The 19549-nt window shown below is 35.1% G+C and overlaps 1 protein-coding gene across 3 annotated transcripts in view; it reads right to left on the bottom strand.

The window, feature by feature from the left end:
- KCNT2 (potassium sodium-activated channel subfamily T member 2) overlaps window positions 1-19549 on the bottom strand; it is a gene marked incomplete at both ends in the record, with an annotated part of 363001 nt that overhangs the window by 242795 nt on the left and 100657 nt on the right. For all 3 annotated transcript variants that reach the window (XM_080699605.1, XM_080699606.1, XM_080699607.1), the window contains 2 exons: window positions 4905-5004; window positions 7778-7857. In XM_080699605.1, coding sequence (XP_080555731.1) covers window positions 4905-5004; window positions 7778-7857 — 180 coding nt within the window. The remainder of the gene's footprint in view (window positions 1-4904; window positions 5005-7777; window positions 7858-19549) is intronic.

The following is a 19549-nucleotide window of genomic DNA, read 5'->3' as shown; positions in this document are numbered from 1 at the left end:
TTATACAGTAACCACTATATAAGAAAAAGAAGCTAGGTGAAGTGGCTCACATGTGTAATTCCAGCACTTGGGAGACTGAGACAGGAAGAGTGCAAGAAGCCTAGCCAGAACCTGTTTTAATAAATAAATAAATAAATAAATAAATAGGGCTCAGAGTATAGCTTGGAGGTCGAGTGCCCCCGGGTTCAATTTCTAATACCACAGAAGGACAAGGAGAAGGAGGAATTTATATTTTAATAGGTCACCAGATATCTAAAAGAGATTGTCAAAATTCTATTTCTTCTCTTAATATTGATTATCCTAAGGCAGGGACAACCTTTAAAATGTAAATGTAATCTAAACACACCGGTTGCTACATTAGACTCTGATATAAAATGCAAGTGCAAATACCATGAAATGAAAGATCATGCATGTGCTTCCTACCTTTGTCTCTAACTGGATGCTAAAAAAACAAATAATCACTTCAACAAGTTTAAAAGTAGAAATGAAGCTGGACCTGGTGAGGCATACTTGTAATCCCAGTATTTGGGAGACTAAAACAGGAGCATTGCAGTTTCGAGGTCAGCCCTAGAAACTTAGCAAAACTCTCTACAACTTAGTGAAACCTTGAATCCTTGTTTCATAATTAAAAAAAAAATCAAATAGGGCTGGGTAATGTAGTTGAGAGATAGAATGCCTTTGAGTTCAATCCCCAGTATTTCAGACAGTCAGACAGACAGACAGTCAGTCACACACACACACACACACACACACACACACACACACACACACACTAGAAATGAAAGCCTGAGTTCTGACACATAGTGAAGACTGACATGAACAGACCACGAGCCAACACTGAGGCCCGCCTCTCAGTGGACGTCATAGGCTGCATGTTAAAGGGGTATGTTTCCTTTGTTAAAACCTTTAAACCCCGTACTACACACCCTGGGTGCGTCACTTCATGTAATATCAGACATTAACAGTAAATATCTCTTCATATCCTTCAGTGTATCCATACTGCTACGTTTTCATATCAGTTTTGATTTCTGGGTGGAACTTAACACACAGCAAAAATATCTGCAGCTTTATCGTGTCAGAAGTTCTAATTACATAAATCTCTTTGCTGAATTAGCCTCATTATTTTAAAATAGAGCCTGTGCCCATAAAGGCCACTTCTGTTTTTCATTAATAGACCACATTGACATTGGGAAATAAACAGAACATTTCATTCAAGATGGAGACATAAGTTAGTCTGTTATGATTTTAATTACAGTAATCAGATTTTTCAAATGTATATCCTCTATAATTATGGCTGAATATTCTAAGCAATCTTACATAGAAGTTAATTGTAGGAAACTTTGTTCCCCTTAATGTTTTCAAATAATATAATTTCACTCTGCTATCACCCTCTAGTGCCCCTTTCTCCCTTGGGAGGATTCTTCATGCATCATTTATGATTTTCACTTCTCTCGGGTGTACATTTCAATTTTTAAAACATTATCAAGTTTTAAAAAACATTTTCTAGTATGTTTACAGAAATACTGTGATACGCACCATTTTAATAACAAAAAATGCAATAAATGTAACATTCACTGACATCTTTAGGCAGTGATCCTTAAAAATCTTCACTGTGCAAAAATATCAGTAATATTAGTGGGAATAATTCCATTATACATCAACATGCTCTGACCTACCAAGTTCATTGTTAAGAATGAGAGCTACAGAAGCCAGGACAATGTGGTCCCTGCCCTCAATGAGTATCCAGAGAGGGCAAAGAAGTGAATGCTAAAATTAAGAGTCATGTACTAGGGGATGTGAGAGGTGTAGGGGATGTTCAGACAGTACACAAAGGATGCCCTTCACCCGGAGTAGAACTGGGAGACAGGGGGTGATGCCGGCTAAGAATTTCAGACTAAATATTAGCAAAGAAACGGTTGTCCTAAAGGTGTAGGAGTCCTAAATCAAGCAAGAAAAAAAAGTGAATTGTAAGGGGCAGGAATGCAAAGCGTATCTCCAAGAAGCCCAGAGATAAGAGAGGGCACAGTATGAATATGTGACCCAGCACTAGATCAGCATAGCTGAAAAAGAAGGCTGGTGAAATGAAGTAAGGCAAAGAGAGACTAGAAAGTAACTTCATTTCTCCATTCTTTCACCCATTCAATTAGCAAATATGGCTTTCATTTTGTGCCAGGCTCTGGAGAGTTAGGCAATGATGTTCCATGCCCTCCAAAAATGTCCATGCTAATACTCATGGAATACACAGGAAATGAAGTACAATAACGTACATGATGTAAAAGAGATGAAGACACGGGGGGTGAAAATGAAAAAAAGAAAAAATGTGCAAGGTCTTATGAGGTTCCAGTTTTAAACAGAAGGCTTAATATAATTTTGAGTAGAGATCTGAGGAAGTTGAGGAAGTGTGCCTTATGTTTTCTGATGTGTGAGAATGCCAGACAGAGAGAAAAGCCCGTTTGAAGCCCTCGAGTTGGCAGAGCACCTGGTATGACTCAGGAAGAGAGGAGGCCAACGTGGCTGGAGAAAACTGGATGGGGGATGAGTAGTAGGAGATGAAGTTGCAGGGAGAGCAGATTCTTAGAGCCAGAGGAAGCACTTCAGCATTCAAGGAGGAGCTGAATCCATATTGGACTTCTTTTTTTAAAGGCATGGGAACTTGCATATTAAAAAAAAAAAAAAGTGAGCAAGGGCAGAATTAGCAGGACTAAATAGGAAGGTGCACAAGTCATCTGGGTGAAAGATGGTGGCTTGGGTCTGGACCCTGGCACTGAGAAGTGATTGCACACTGGTTGTATCTTGAAGGTAGAATGATGAAATGTTCTGAGAAGTTTGCATATGGTATAGGCAGAAAGAAGAGATAAGAATAACTCTGCCAGGCAGGCTGGTGGCGCAGGCTTGTAATCCCAGCATTGGGGAGGTTGAGACCAGAGGATCATGGTTTGCAGACAGCCTCAGCTACTTAGTGAGGCCCTCCACAACTTAATGAGACCCTGTTTCAAAATAAAGAATAAAAAATTGGGCAGGAGGTATAGTTCAGAGGTCGAATGGCCCTGAGTTTCATCCTCAGACTTGCAAAAAAAAAAAAAAAAGAATAACTCCAATATATTAGCTCAACACATGGTTAGAATGCTTTTGTTACTGGCTAAAATGGAGAGGAGATTGTGAGCAGACAGGGTTTGGGGGAAGGATGGAGCTGTCATTTGTTGAAATCTGGAAGAGTAACAAGGAAGCTGGTTGGAACAAGGGAAGTTTGAAATGCCTTCTGAACATCCAAGTAGAGAAGTTACTTGGAATTTGGAGGAATAGTGAAAGAAGTATTTCTGAGACCATTGAGTTAAACAGAGAATGAAGGCATCCTGAGATTAGTCCCGACGGTCTCAAAGCTTAGTGGCAAATATGATTTCCACTTCTAAATCTTTAAGATGAGAAAAATAAAATTAAGTGTATACTGAAGGAATAATGTATACACAGCAACTAGCCTAATGTTAGAAAATGCTAGAAACTCCAAAATAATCTTTTCACAGGCTGAAAATTCCCAAGGGGCACTGAACATGTCCATGCTTTTCTATGTGAAAACATATGTGACAGTTGTGTGCTGAATAGTTAATCAAATACATGGTGAAATATCCATAAACACATGTCCTGAAGTAAATTATTTTATAAAGAATTATCAAACAGATTATTGCATGATAAAGCTTTGCTTATTAATTTTTTACCTTATCTCCAATCCTTTGAATAAATGCAAAATAATTTCCACTAAGCAAGCTTAAGAGATGCTGACTCATTTAAATGCATATTAATGAGCTACTTTTTCATTTCATTTTATTTTTTTTTTTTTGGTATAGGACTTGAGCCCAGAAGCATTCTGTCTCTTAGCTATACCCCCAGCCCTTTGTTTTGTTTTGTTCTGTTTTAAAACAGCATCTCTTGCTAGGTTGCTAGAGTCTCAGAGTTTAGAAAAATTGCTGAGGCTGACTTCTCACTGGTGGTCCCATTTTAGTCTCTCAAGTCCTGGGATTTTTATTTTTTTAGTCTTTTAAGGGCAAGTTTCTTCATAAGAGAAAAAATACTTGCATAGAAACTAGTCATCAAATTTGCTTTTCTTCTTTAAAAATCATTGTAAATTTAGTAGATTTCCTGGAAAGGGGAAAGGAGACCAAAAAATCATGAGAAAAAAATCACAGATAGATAGATAGATAGATATAGATATATAGATAGATATAGATATGTATATACATACACACACACACACACACACACACACATATGTCATTGCACACCCAATTCTCTTCCCTATTGCTTCTAACAAAAGACAGGGCCTAAAAGGGAAGTCCATAAATGAATAGAAATATAATTTAATAAAAGCAATAGAATTATGGATTAAAAATAATTTCAAAAATTCAATAAATCAATGTCATTTAACTCAAAGGATTGTACAAGCTAAAACTGAAACTGGAACCTTAAGCTTTGCATTCCAATATCTGCTAGAGTGTTTCCATTCAAGGGTGACAGCTGCAGCATAACTGAAAATATCTATACAGCTAGCTTGCAATGAATAAACCTTTTGGGCGTACATGCAAATGAGAACAAAAAGGGATTCACTCTTTTTTTCTGAGACTGACCCATTTGAAACAACAATTATTAGAAGTTCTTTGACTATCACAACATTTTTATGGATCACAACCCAGTATTTTCTTTAGACAAATAGATAATCAATGTAAAAAAGGATTTTTATAAAAAAAAAACCATGAAGATTATATTCACATAGTACCTGAAAACCAGATTGATTGTAACAAACACCTGAAGTCCTTGAAAATAAATGAATTCCATATAACATCCTTCTAAAATGTCATACAGTTCAAAATAATTAAAGGAAAATTATTGAAGGTCAGACAGAAATACCTTACCATTCATTTCCTTGCAAAGGGCTTTCTAGTAGTACTCGGATTATGTATAATAAGCAGCTTAATAATTTGAGAGAAAAATTGAACAGGCGTATTCTTAGACCTTTAAACAAACAACAAAAAAAATGATTTTCATTTGAACTTAGTTTGCAAAAGACTAAAAAGGGTTGTCAAAAAATATCGACTTTAAACACAGCACTCGGATTGTATTTAGTAACAACAATATTATAATTATCTAAATTCACTGAAGTTCTTGGTAACTGAATTTTAATTACTTGAGCATTGGAACAGAAAGTGAGCTTGACAGAATGCATGGACTGCAAATGACAGTGAACACGATATAAAGAGAAGAAATCTAGGTTTGAATAATCAGAAGCAACAAAATCTTGTCCAGTCAAGGTCCATTAATTGTGCTCGTAACTTTCAGCATTCTGGATATCCATGAATTTGGAGATAAAGCTTTGCTAGCTAGAAAGTCTGGTGCCTTTTACATTGATAGGATAAATGATAAATCTTGGACCTTCAGAGTACCATATAGATTTGATTACAAAGAGATTATAATTATTCCTGTATAATTATATGTGGCGTGTTAATATTCACTATGTAATTATATGATGTGTTAATCATATACTTACATATTATATGAAGAGAAATTTTAATAGCTTATACTGAGAAACACATACATACACACATTCTCTCTCTCTCTTATTCTTTGTCTCTTTCTCTCCCACACACCTAGACACACATTTTGAATTGAACCTTATTTTTAACTAAGCTAAATGCTAATGAAATATTAGTTTTTTTTAAAAAAAATTCTGCTGGTGCATTGTAATCCTACATCATAATTAAATTGAGAGTGACAGCGACAAGCAGGTGCACAGAACTTAGTGAACTCGCCCCACCCCCTCCCGCCCCACGCCCTCCCTTCCCATACCCAGTATTGAACTTGGCACTGGTGACGTTGTTTATGTACATGGTGCCAGCTGGAGTGTTTTCTTCAAGACTCCCTCTCCACAGCCCCTCCCCTAGAACCACTAGGTCACTCTCTTCAGGTTTGCCCACTTTTTAAAATTGTGTCGAGAATTAAGACTGCCATGTACAAATCTCTTAAACAGTGTGGGTCAGTTGTGCAGCCTATATTACTTAATAATTATGGAGAAGATAAATTACAACTAAGCAAAATACACTTAAGATCTGATTAACCGGAGCATTACCGTTGCTGCGGTTATCCGGTGGTATTTGATTTATGCATTTTGAATAAAAACTTGAGAAAGACCTTTTTGTAATCATTACTTAATAATATGTAGAAATGAAATGTCACCTTTTTTTATTCTACTGTAAGTGCATTAGTAACATTTCTTAGTAGTAAAATATTAAATGTTTAATTGTGTAATTTTCTCTGGTTTTTCCTATTAAAATGTAAAACACATTTTCAATGTGTGTGTGTGTGTGTGTGTGTGTGTGTGTGTGTGTGTGTGTGTGTGTGAGAGAGAGAGAGACTGGGAATTGAACTTAAGCACATTCTACCTCTGAGCTATTCCACCAGATAATTTTATTATTTTGAAAAAGGGTCTCAGTAGGTTGTGAGTCTCGCTACATTGCTGAGGCTGTCTTTGAGCCTGGAATCCTCCTGCCTTATCCTCCCAAGTACTGGGATTACAAGAATGGGCCATTGTCTGGCTTATGGGTTAGCTTCTGTATATCTCGTACATGATTAATGACATTGCCCATGTCTAATGGAAATGAGTCTCCTCTTTAGTGAGATGGGCATTCAAGCAATATGTCCATCTTCTCTGGTCAGAAGAGATAGGATTGCTGGTACTGAAATTGAAAAAACCTTTTGTTCAGATGACATGGCTCCCTTAGCTAATATCTACTGATGGAGTTCCCTTCGTTTTTCTGAAGAATTCCTAGAAAGACATTATTACCAGCCTCAACCGTAAAGCAATTCTGCCATTAAGAATCTCAGACCAGTGAGCCTTAAGTATTGAAATATTCTCTACAGCCAGTATTAAGATAACCTCTAGCAAGTCAGGTTTCTCTGCACCAACCCTCCCTACAGAGGCACAACTTTATTTAGAATGCTACCAGATGATTCAGGATGATTTTGATGAATCAAAATCCACAGAGCTTACAGTGTACACCAAAGTAATACAGACCTGTCCATTTCTTGGTGACATTTTAAGGCATAATCCTGTTATTATAAATGACTTCTAAAGATTTGCAGTATGATGACAAGAAATTATCACCAGTCCTCCAACCTGGAGTGGGCTCAGGAGGCAGTGACTATGCCGATTTCAGGTTTCCGTGTTTCCCATATTAGTCTGACTTCTGACAGTAACAATCATTGGGATATTAAACTCTGATATCTTCTCTACACCTGCTGATTCAAATTCTCCAGGGAAGGACAATAGGAATGTTTATATTTATATTTCAGAGCCCTCTAGATTTGATATTTCTTCTTATGAGGCATTCTTGGGAAGCATTAAACTCGTCATTTAATGCTTAAATTTAATTAAGTACATCAATGCATGAATTCCCTACTGTGATCAGGCAAACCCCAGAGACTTTCAAAGAAAGATATTTTAAGTGTCTCTCCAGGTTAAAAAGTGTGACTTTATCATTTAGATTAATTTCATCAATATTCCTACTAACCCAAGTAATTCAGCAGAAATCTTATTTATGTGGGATTTAGAGAATTAAGTGTTCAAGAGACGTTAGCACCGCTAGATGTAGGTAGCTATATCTTTCTAAACTTTACTGCCTGCCAAGCAAGATTACCAACTCTGTTCTCCTATGTAAAATTATTTTACACACTACTGTACAACTTGACAATTTAGGCAAATATATGGAAAATAGAGAGGGAAATGACTTACTTGATCTCTGGTTTTTAATGAAAAATAACTTTAATCTCTCCTTAAATGTGTTTTCATTCATATAGAATTCGACTTGTACCCTGAAAACAGAAAATGAAACATAAATTTATGTAAGTTCAATTGTTTTTTATGAAGATAAATAACTATAAACTAACTTTGCAATTTTCCTTGTTAACCTGAAGAGTAATATAAAAAAATAAAATTATTTGATTTAATGTTTTATATATCTTGAGTGAATTACATGCCACAGAAAATGAGAATTGAATAAAATATAGTAATCATATAATAATATATTTTAGAGAAAAGCGATTACTGTCTAATTTTAAGGGTAAAGTCAGTAAAATATATTCTGTAATCAATTCAATTATCTGTATTAATGAGTGTTATGAGTGATATGGATGATTCAAAACAATGGTAATTTTAAAGTTCTTTAATATGTGTCTTTGGGTTCCTTTTGAATCAGTGTTTTCTCAATTTCTTTTCTTGCTGTAAGAGTAAGAATCAGAGCCGGGCATGGTGCCGCACACTTGTAAACCCAGCATTTAGGAGGCTGAGACAGGAGTATTGTGGTTCGCTGACAGCCTCAGCTACTACTTAGCGAGGCCCTCTGCAACTCAGCAAGACCCTGTTTCAAATAAATAATAAAAAATAGGGGAAGGGGATAAAATGCCCCTAGGTTCCATCTTCAGTACCGCAAAAAAAAAAGAAAAATCAACTGGATACCTAAAATATTCGCTTTGGGAAATATAATCCCAGACCTACTAAATCAAACTCTTAGAAAACAGAAAATAGTCTCAACTGGACATGCTGGTGCAAACCTCTAAAACCAGTATTTGGGAGGCTTAGAAAGGAGGATTGCAGGTTTGAAGACAGCCTCAGCAATTTAGGGAGATCCTGATTCCAAATTCTTAAAAATAGTAAAGTAGAGTTAATAGTATAGCTTAGAGGTGAAATTCCTTTGTATTCAATCCAAACACACACACACACACACAAAAAAAAAAAAAAAACCCAGGGCCTCAAATCTGTTTTAACAAGCCCTATTTCATCTGTTTAACAAAATTTTTAAAAGTTCATTTTGCTTAGAACTTACTTGGAACACAATATTATTTAACATTTTCATTTCTCAATTATTTATTTAGTCTCATATAAAATATATATACATGGATCAGCAAAAGCATAGTACTGGTAAGAAAAATGTTCAAGTTAACAAAGCTTATAAAGAGAGATAATTAATGTACTGAATATTATATATTTAAGCTACTATAAAGTAATATCAATACATGTAAATATTACTATCATTCTAATAAATGTAGCTCCTGTCTCTCTAAATTCTACAAAACTGTTAATCATGCTATAGGATATAGCTAACTTTTCAAAAAAGTAAAAAGAAACATTCTGTTCAGTGCACAGTGATGTTAGTAATCATCAATTTTCTTAATTAGTCTCAAATATATTTATTCAAAAAATAGCTGAGCACTTTAATGTTTGCACAAAAAACACAAATTTACTTTGTTTTTTCCTATTACCATAAATTTTTGAAGCTATAATTTGTATATGATAGACAGGCTTGGAAGTTTGGTTTTTGATTTGGGCTTTTTAGGTGTTTTGGCAAAAAGGTTGAGAGAAAACTGAAGAAAACTGAAGAATATGGCATATGATATGAAGATGCTCATTAATGAGAGAACTATAAAAAGTAGTTCTATTATTCATTATCATATAATCTTTCTACTACTCTGTATATTAAAAAAAGACTCAGGAATACATAAAATCTTTTAGAATGCAAAGTAAAAAAGACTTATTGGCCACCTCAAACCAAGTTTTATGAGTCATTCTTTCTAAAAAGCTTAAATGTCTTCAATTTTTCTCTTCTTCCTGAAAATATTGCTATCCACAATTTTCAATCATTTTTCCTTTTTTTCTCCTTAAATTAGAAAAAAATGAAAGCAAAATTATTTTTACTTGCTAATACAAATTGTAATGAATATTTTCCAGCAGATCATTTCCACATGCAGGCTCCATGGGCGAGTGTGCTCACACCCTCGCAAATCTACATACTCCTACATTCTACAAAAGCCACACACCACTCACACACAGACACAAATTCCCATTAGTATCTTGGAAATGTACCACTGGATCTGTTTCCCTTGTTTATCAAAAGAAAAGTCAGTTCATTTTAAATAAAGTAACTGTAATACTAATACCAAGCTCAATTAGCTAAAATTTGTTATGGATACAAAAGCAAATTTGAGAGGACATATGGCCATTACACAAGTAATTTAGCAAAGGACATGCAGATTTGCTTCCTAGAATGATCAAATTTGTAAGAATACGTGTCCATTCTTCACATAGTATCTGGAGTTTGGTACTGGAAACATAAAGAGATTTTTTTAAACTAAAAATGAGACCATCTAGAGCCTTAAAATAATGAGGAATCTGAAAATACATAACATAGTGAAAGTTACTGGAAAACCTGAATAAATATGAAGAGTAAGGAATTACACAATGGTTACCTTTAACTTTTTTACTTACGTTATTTATTTTTATTTATTTTTTAGTATGAAAATATTATGGATCCTTTTTTATTGGTGAATTGGAATTATACATCATTGTGAGGTTCACAGTGACTGAAACATACAGGCATATTGACAATGGTTTTCTTTAAATATTGAGATGATCAACATTATTAAAAATGGAAGGCTCCTGCCATATTATTAAACTAATATTAGTGAATATGGAAATTATGAATAATAATTACTCAATTTTATTTATTTATTTATTTATTTTTTTTTTTTTTTTGGGTGGTACTGGGGTTCCTGGAAGCCCTTCTACCTCCGGGCTACGCTCCCAGACCTATTTTATATTTTTGAAACAGGGTCTCTTATGCCAGCGCGGCTGGCTTCGAACCTGCGCGATCCTCCTGTCTCCGCCTCCCAAGCGCGGGGATTACAAGCGTGCGCCACCACGCCCGGCTAATTACTCAATTTTAAAATGGCCATTCATTATGAAGTGGAGAGCTCTCCAACACACATAAATGTGCTAAAAAGTTTGCATAATAGCTTGCAAGCTATTGGTTTTTTCCTAAGAGTACAGGCAATTTTGTGTGGCATAAGGATCTCTCATTAAATGACTTCTGAATCCCCATCTAATTAGAAAATTAGATAAGGTAAAATTCTTAATTAATCTGCTGATCTTTATGAGTCAATTTTATCCCTGTGTGATAATATTACCCCATGGGGATAATATTGACTCAGCTGATATTAACGCATAAATTTATACAAATGTTTTATAGGAATAAATGTTAAAAAAACATTCATACAAATGGTTTTAAAGCTAAAAACAAACAAACAAAATACAAATGAAGTACATTTTTATCCTTTATCTTAGGTATAGGGAAACACCCTTTAGGCTTGCTGTCAATCAATGACACAGAAGAGCTTTCTGTTACTTGATCTAAGGAGGACTCCTTTGAGCACCAAGGCATGCTGTGATGGTCTACAATGCTGGGACCTCTTGCAGCAAATAAGCAATTCTGTAGTACTCAAGGGCATAGTACACTTTAGTGATTATCCTTCCCAATATTTCCAAATTTTAGCTACTCATAAATATTCTTGGTATTTCCTTTTCCCGATGCAAAGGTGTCTTTCTTCCTCCCATTCCTTCCTTCCATCTCTCCTTCCTTTCCCACTTTCCTCTCTTCCTGTATCGCTTCTGACCTCCTATCCTCAACCCAACTTTAGCTGAATTCACTATCTCATCTAGCAGATCATGCTGGTACATGTTTTCTAGACCTTTAGAACCACAGAGTTTTGAATAAGAGATTGATTAGGGCAAATGTGTCCTAACTGCTTCATTTTTTTCTTTTTATTGGTACAATGTAATCAAACATTATAATGAAGTTCAGAAAAAGACCTACATGCACGCAATGTCATTTTTATTACATGCATATGTAAAAGATAACATTTAGGAGTATTTTGTCACTTTCATTATAACATGTAAATAATTATTTTGCTTAGTAAAAGTAAATAGGAATTATAATTATGATTAGGTGGTATCTTCTATTGAAATATGTTCCCACATAATATATTCTCATAACCAAATATTGACTAAGTACTATTATTTTTACATTAGTTACTAGTATTTTATTGTTATGTGGATAGATACTATATTAACATGTGGCATTTACTTTGGGATATTTTATATTATTATAAAATCTGTACACTTTATAATTTTGTTGACATCTTTAAAATGTTTTGCTATGATTCTAACTTTTGTTTATTATGTAATTGGCAATTATACTGACCCTCATTTTAGGTAATGTTTGTCTTCTTTTTCTTTACATTGATGATTACCTGGGTGGTTTTTTTTGTTGTTTTTTTGTTTTTTTGTTTTTTACATTGATGATTACCTGGATTTTTAGGCAGACAATTGTGTCATCTGGATATATTCTCCACTGCTTTATGAGAAGAGGAAAATTTAGATACAAAATTAGGGCCAATTGAGTGATGTGTGCATGTATGCCTCTACCACCTTGTACTCCATTAAGATGTATGACTACAATTCACCAATAAAAAAATTAAATGAAATAAATGCAAATAGAAGATGGCCATATGAAGGCAAAGGAAAGGATTGGGGGATTTTGTGTCACAATTCTAGGAAAGCCTGGGACTATTGGAAGCTGGAAGAAGTAATAAAAGATCTTCCCCTACAAACTTAGTAAGAAGCATGGACTGCCAAGAGTTCCAGTTCAAATTTCTGACCTCCAGAAATATGAATCAGTAAACACGTATGGTTTTCAGGCAGCTAATTGGTAGTGTTTTGTTATGGATGCCCTAGGAAGCCTGTCCAGTCACTTTCTATGAGCCAGTAGCAGTGCTCACTCATTCAGGCGACTCAATTAGAACATGGGCTCCTTGCAACAAGCATCATATGAAGATGTTTCACTGTTGCAACTCTAGCATTTCATATATTACTCAGAAACTAGCATACATTAAAGATAACGGGTTAAATGGCTTGGGGGAAACTGGGGGTAGGCGGAAGTGTGAGTTTCAGTATTTTCTTTAGTACATACCTGAAAGACTTTGAGTCAACAGCATAGTGAGAGAGAGAGAAAACCATCTCCCTTACTTTCCTCATCTTCTAGCAATTTGAAAGTGCAAAATTTGGGTTTGTGGTGAGCTGAATCCTTGGACCTCTATTGTTTTCCAACTTCATCTATCTCCCAACTAATGATAATTCTCTGTAGGTTTATTTTTAAAGTTCACTTTCAATTTAATTAATTTAAATTACTTGCGTTTTTATATCTCCATGATTTGAAAGTGAATATTGAGAATACATCACTTTAAAATTATTTAATTTTTAAACTCTATTACATTTTTATAAAGGTGGCTATGAATTGAGTGAGAACACCACTACTTTAATATATAGGAACTTTGATTCAAATGTTAGTGAGTTGTCTAAATTGATTCAGCTGTTGGCGTTGGGACACTGGCCTTTCCTCTTGCTTCTTCATTAAGCAGATACTTCAGTAACAGGAAAGTTGCCCTTCATTTATAAAATGCTATGAAAGAACACGGCACACAACAGGTCCCAGGGGGCAGATGAGAAGTATTTTCCATGTTCTTTCCTTCGATTAGTGACCATTTGAATCCATTTCCACATGTTCACAATGAAATTATTTAACAGAAGAGTCATCCAAATGGAGACTTATAAATTTACAAATAAGCTTACTACCCAGTTTTCTTGTTTTGGTTACATCATTTATTTTTATATATTGTCATGGGTATATTGTAGTTTTATATAATAAAGTAGTTCAGAGCGATAGGGACATACATCATGCAGCCCTTGGTGAGCTTCTCCTGCTCTCTTCCCATCACGTACCTTTGGCCATACACTATATAGAGACTGGCACTGGTACTTTCACATATGCACATAATGTCAATGGAAGTGTTTCCTTCATTCCCAGTTTTCATTTTAAACGGCATTTTTATTAGTTGGTGCTCAAGGGCTAACATTTGCTTTCTACTCGCCTTCCAGTCCTTTCTACGTGCCCTCAAATAACCTCACTTTAAATATTGCGAGTCCCTCCCAAGGCGTTTTTGCCATCTAAATCTTCTTGTGATTACTCAGACTTAACTTTCTCAATTCCTTTAGTCAGTAACATTTCATAAAGAAGCAGAGATTCATTCTGATCGTTTTTGGTAGCATTCTCCTCATGCTTTAAAATAGAATTTAGAATAATGTCATTTAGAAAATCTCAGCTACACATACACACACATATATGTGCGTGTATCTATGTATGTTATACACACAGATGTGCCTCAACTCAAGATTATCACATCCTTCCAATGTATATCCTTCAAAAATTGAAAATTCCTTGAGTCAAAATTCCATTCGTAAACCTACCTGCCTACCAAACATTAAAGCTTAGCCAAGCTTACTTGAATCATGCTCACGACATCTGTACCAGCTTATAGTTACACGAGATCACGCAATACAAAATCTCCTTTATAATAAAGTGTTGAATATTTCATGTAATTTACTGAACACTTGTATCCCAAAATGCTAGCAACACAGAATATTGTTGAGAATTGGTTTTTTACCCTTGTGGTGCTGGGACTGACTGGCAGAAGGTCTTGGCCACTGCTCAGCACTGTGAGAGTGTCATACGGCATATTGCTAGCCAGGGAAAGATCAAAATTCAAATCTGAGATATGGTTTCTGCTTTGATTTTATACTAACATAAAGCAGAAAATTCCCTGAATCAAACTCCTGTAAGGTAAGAACCATCTGGGCATACATATATTTTATTTTATAAAATATTGTGTAATGCAGTGGTGATTGCAAAAGTACCTGGGGTACTAAAGACTCATCAATATATTTTCACTATAAATAATACTAATAGCCATCAATAATTGCATGCACTCTTCTATCAGTGCTTGGTAATCATTTCTTGCAGGTAACTGGAAATCCAGGATCTTGTGGTTTCCATGGCAAACACATTACAAATCCACCCAGGAGTACTTTTGTATTCAAGTCTCTCTTCAGTTTGAAACCTCATGTCCTCATGTGTAATGTTCATTTGCTGGATTTACTCTCTATTCTTCCCCCACATTATTGAAAATAATTAAATTTAAAGAACTCCAATTTGGCTAAAATCTAAGCATGGGTAGCAAAGGAAAAAGGTAGGAAAAATATAAAGATGTATTTTTCTCTACTTAAGTAGTAAAAAAAAAAATTCAGCCTGCTCGTGCCCCCTGCCCAACTGCATGAGGGGGGCAGGCCTGGGCCAAGCCATTAAAAAGACAGAGCAGAAGATAAATTGCACAGAATTGAACATTTGCTCATTTTTATTCTATTAAGTATGTAATAAATGGCAGCCAAAATACATAGCATTTAGGTTTGTAAGAAATTGAGTTTGATAAGAATTATGTGACGTTACCACTACTACCTCAGGAAAAAGAAAAGAATTATCAGGGGCTACGAGATCATTTTTACTTTTAAGCTAGATAGAAACTGGACAACAGGGGTAACTCAGAGAGAGAGAACCAGAGATTCCAGTGGAATGATGGAGGGGCTGTGAGAGAGAGGAGAGGAGAGATCAAGACTTGAAGAAAGTAACAGTTGAAATAATGTTATGTGCCTATATTACACTACCAATGGCAATCTCAAAGGCATATATGGGGAAGAAGGAAGAAGAGTGGGACCTGCAGGGAAATGTTGCATGAGTTATGTGCATATATATTCCTACCTTGTATATTCCCACCTCAGTATGATGCATAATTACAATGTACCACTAAGAGAAAAAAAGGGATTGTTATGATGCTTATTCTGTTTTCCCTCCAGTATTTTATGCTAAGATTATAAAGAATAATTAGTCCCAGGAGCAAATAAAAAATTATATTATACCTATATTGTAATATGTGTATATATACAAATGAGTGAAAAAATTTGACCTGACATATTAATGTGTGTATTCATATATTATACATATATACACACAGAAGTCCCCCAAAATAAAATACAAACAATGCCCTTATGCATACATAAACATACATATGCACATGTATTTATATATGTATTCTAGAAATACAAAGCTGTTAGTCATAAAGAAGGCTTATTAAGCAGCCACACTAAACCTAATAGCATCCCAGGCAAACTTAATAACTATAACAAATATGCTTTCTTTTTTATGAGACTAGATGGGGATAGAAAATACCATGGAATTTCTACACTATGTTGCAATACAGGTGGTTTCCATCTCACCATGGTGCCACCATGATTTTTCAAGTTTACTATGATACAAAAGTGATACACACTCAGTAGAAACCGAACTTTAAGTGTGAGCTTGTCTCAGGCTTGCTAATTGAGGTACAACACCCAAGATACTGGGCAGTTGCCAAGAGTCACAGCTCCCGGTCAGTCACATGATCACAGGAGTAAATATATCACATCCTGAAACATGTTGCCAGTGTTTTGGAATACAAATATTCAATAAATTACATGAGATATTTGACAGTTTATTATACAGATCTTGGTGTTAGATGATTTTGTGTAATAGTTTGCTAAGGTGTAATAAGCACATTTCATGTAGGCTAGACTGAGCTATGTTATTCAATAGGTTAGGCGTATTAAATGCATTTTTGACTTAATGATATTTTCGATTTATCATGGATTTATTGGGACATAATACCAAAAGTCAAGGAGGATTTGTATTGCACCAGTTATTTTAATACTTTGGAGAAAGACAGAATAATTCTCTGACAGTACAGGATTACTAGGAATGGCATAGTAAAATAGCATCACCCAGTTTGGGGAGAAATGTACTGAGAAAGAACTCTTTGGTCTGAGAAAGTCAGGCCCTGTTTCATAGATGCTAGTTAGTTAATAGGAAAATAGAAATTTCATGAAGACTGCGCCAGGCGTGGTGGCGCAAGCATGTAATCCCCGCGCTTGGGAGGCGGAGACAGGAGGATCCCGCAGGTTCCAAGCCAGCCATGCTGGCTTAAGAGACCCTGTTTTGAATAAAAATATAAAATAGAGTGTAGCCCGGCAGTGTAGCCCGGAGGTAGAAGGGCTTCCAGGAACCCCAGTACCACCGAAAAAAAAAAAAAAGAAAAAGAAATTTCATGAAGACAATATGAAGTAATAAAAGCACTTTCATTTTTACTTAACATTTCTCACCAATAACATCTTAGATCAACCCTCCCAACAGATTTTTCTATTTGGAACTTCATAAGAAGAAATCATAGTTTAGCATTCCTAGAGTAAATACTTATAAATTGAAAAAACCAAAAGTTGTACTGTCTGTTTTGACTTAATGTAGTTGATGCCTCCAAGAAACATTTACTCAGGAAAAAAAAAACATCAAGTTAAAGGCAATAAAGTACTTCACTGCTTACTTCAAAAAATTTTTACAGATCAATATATTGGAAGTAATATAGAGGTCTCCAACTAATTTGATTGCTCCACTTCATGATTTTTCAACTTGATCACTGTATAAAATTGACACTTACCCATTAGAAATTGCACTTAAAATATAGAATTTTTATATTTTTTCCAGAATAGAGATACACAAATATGTTCTTATGCTGGGCAGCGGCAACAGGAAGCAGTTTTCAGTAAGAACAGGCAATCACACTTATGATCTTAGCATTTGGGAGGCTGAGACAGGAGGCTAGCAGTTCTCGAACATCCTCAGCTACTTAGTGAGGCCCTTTGCAACTCAGTCAGACCCTGTTTCAAAATAAAGAACAGAAAATAGGGCTGGGGGTGTAGCTCAGAGGTAGACCGCCCCTGGGTTCCAACCACTCTTCAGTATGCTATGCTGTCAAGTTCAGTAGATACAGTATACTTTTGGCATTTTTTAAATAGTATCTTCAAATTGTGATTGGTGTATTGGGAAGTAACCCCATCATAAGGTATGGATCATAAGTAACCTGTTCATTTGGGCAAACAAACACCAAACAATAGCTTTCTTTCTAAGACTATATTCTCATTATATTGTGCCCACTAGTCCTCATGATTTATTAAGAACTTCAGCCATTCTGAATCTTTTCTACCTGGAAAGAGCTCCCTTGCACCACATAAGCCCTGATCCCCTAAACTGAAAAAGAAATCACTTTTTTTTAACTTCCTCGTGTGTTTCTTGAGTTTTTGAGTGCATTCATTAAAAAAATATCAGGTTATACTTTTATTGATGTTAGTAAACATTTTTATTCTCTTTAATATAATAGCAAAATACATTTTGTTGTTTTATTTTGTTTTCGGTACTAGGGATGGAACCCAGGGGCATTGTACCTCCGAGCTACACCCCCAGCCCTATTTTTTAGTCTTTTTATTTTCGAAACAGGGTCTCACTCAGTTGTGAAGGGCCTCACTAAGTAGCTGAGTCTGGCCAAGAACCGCGATCCTCTGGTCTCAGCCTCCTGAATGCTGAGATTACAAGCGCCCGCCACCGCGCCTGGCTAAAATACATTGTTTTACAAACATGTCTATTCAGTTTTCCCAGCACCACTTAGTTGAAGACCATTATTCCCACTTCATTGCAGTGGTGCTCTGTAAGTTTCCTAAGTCTGCCACAACAAGAACTTTATGGCTTAAAACAACAGGAACTACTTTTCTTACAGTCCTGAAGGCCGAAGCCCCAAATCTAAATATATTACTTCTAGCAGATTTCTTCAGATACAGTCTTAAAGCTGATCACTAAGTGCAGAAGTTTGAATAAATTTAATATTGCTATATTAATATGTTTATGGTGATATTTCAATTACTTATACAATAATATAAAGAAGGCATACTATACCTGCTACTCCATAACCTATTTTAGTCAAAAACAGAAGTTGAAGCTTATAGCATCATTTTTAGTCACTGCACCATATTCCTCTATTTATTTACTAATAATTCCTTAACAATGAAACTTTGTTTTGTTTGCTACCATTAATAACAATAGACTGTTTAATACTTTGCATTTTGTAGTAAATAAATATAAATAAATAACAAATGTATTTCTGTATGTTCAATAAATACTATAAAATCTGTATGCTATTTATATGTATGTGTGCTTAAATTAGCTTATCTATCACTATAGCCAAAATACCTGACAAACATAGCTTATAGAAGAAAAGGCTTATTTGTCTGTCTTTCCTTCCTTCCTTCCTTCTCTCCTTTCTTCCATCCTTCATTTTTCCTTCCATCTTTCCTTTCTTTCTTTTTTTGCTTTTAAATAGTAAAAGGGGTAGTTATGTTACATACAAAACAAAAATATAAAATATTTACAAAATCTGCTTGGAAAGGTAAGAAGTAAGTAAGCTCCCTGATGAGCTCAGGAAATTCCAAAATGTTCAAATATATGAAAGACAATAATTCAAAATCTCAGAGTTAAAAACAAGTTAAAGACTAAAGGAAGATATCTGGATTATAAAAACCAATGAAGATTTAAAAAATAATACATAATAATCATTAAGGAAGAACAAATATGCAACCAAGGGCATGAAATGCACTTCACAGGCAAGAACTATGCTGACTAATATGCTTAAGAAGACATGTCCAACCTCATCAGTACTCAGGGAAACTCAAATAAGACTTTAGTGAGTTAACATTGTATTTCCCATTGAACAGAAAAATAAAAAAGTAAGCCAATCCTAGCATTCGGGAGGCTGAGACCAGAGGATCGCTGTTCGCAGACAGCCACAGCTACTTAGTGAGGCCCTTTGCAACTCAGTGAGAGCCTGTTTCAAAAATAAAAAGACTAAAAAAATGGAGCTAGGGGTGTAT

Source organism: Muscardinus avellanarius (assembly GCF_963383645.1).
Source record: "Muscardinus avellanarius genome assembly, chromosome: 7".
NCBI lineage: Eukaryota > Metazoa > Chordata > Mammalia > Rodentia > Gliridae > Muscardinus > Muscardinus avellanarius.
This window is presented reverse-complemented; position numbering and strand designations above follow the sequence as displayed.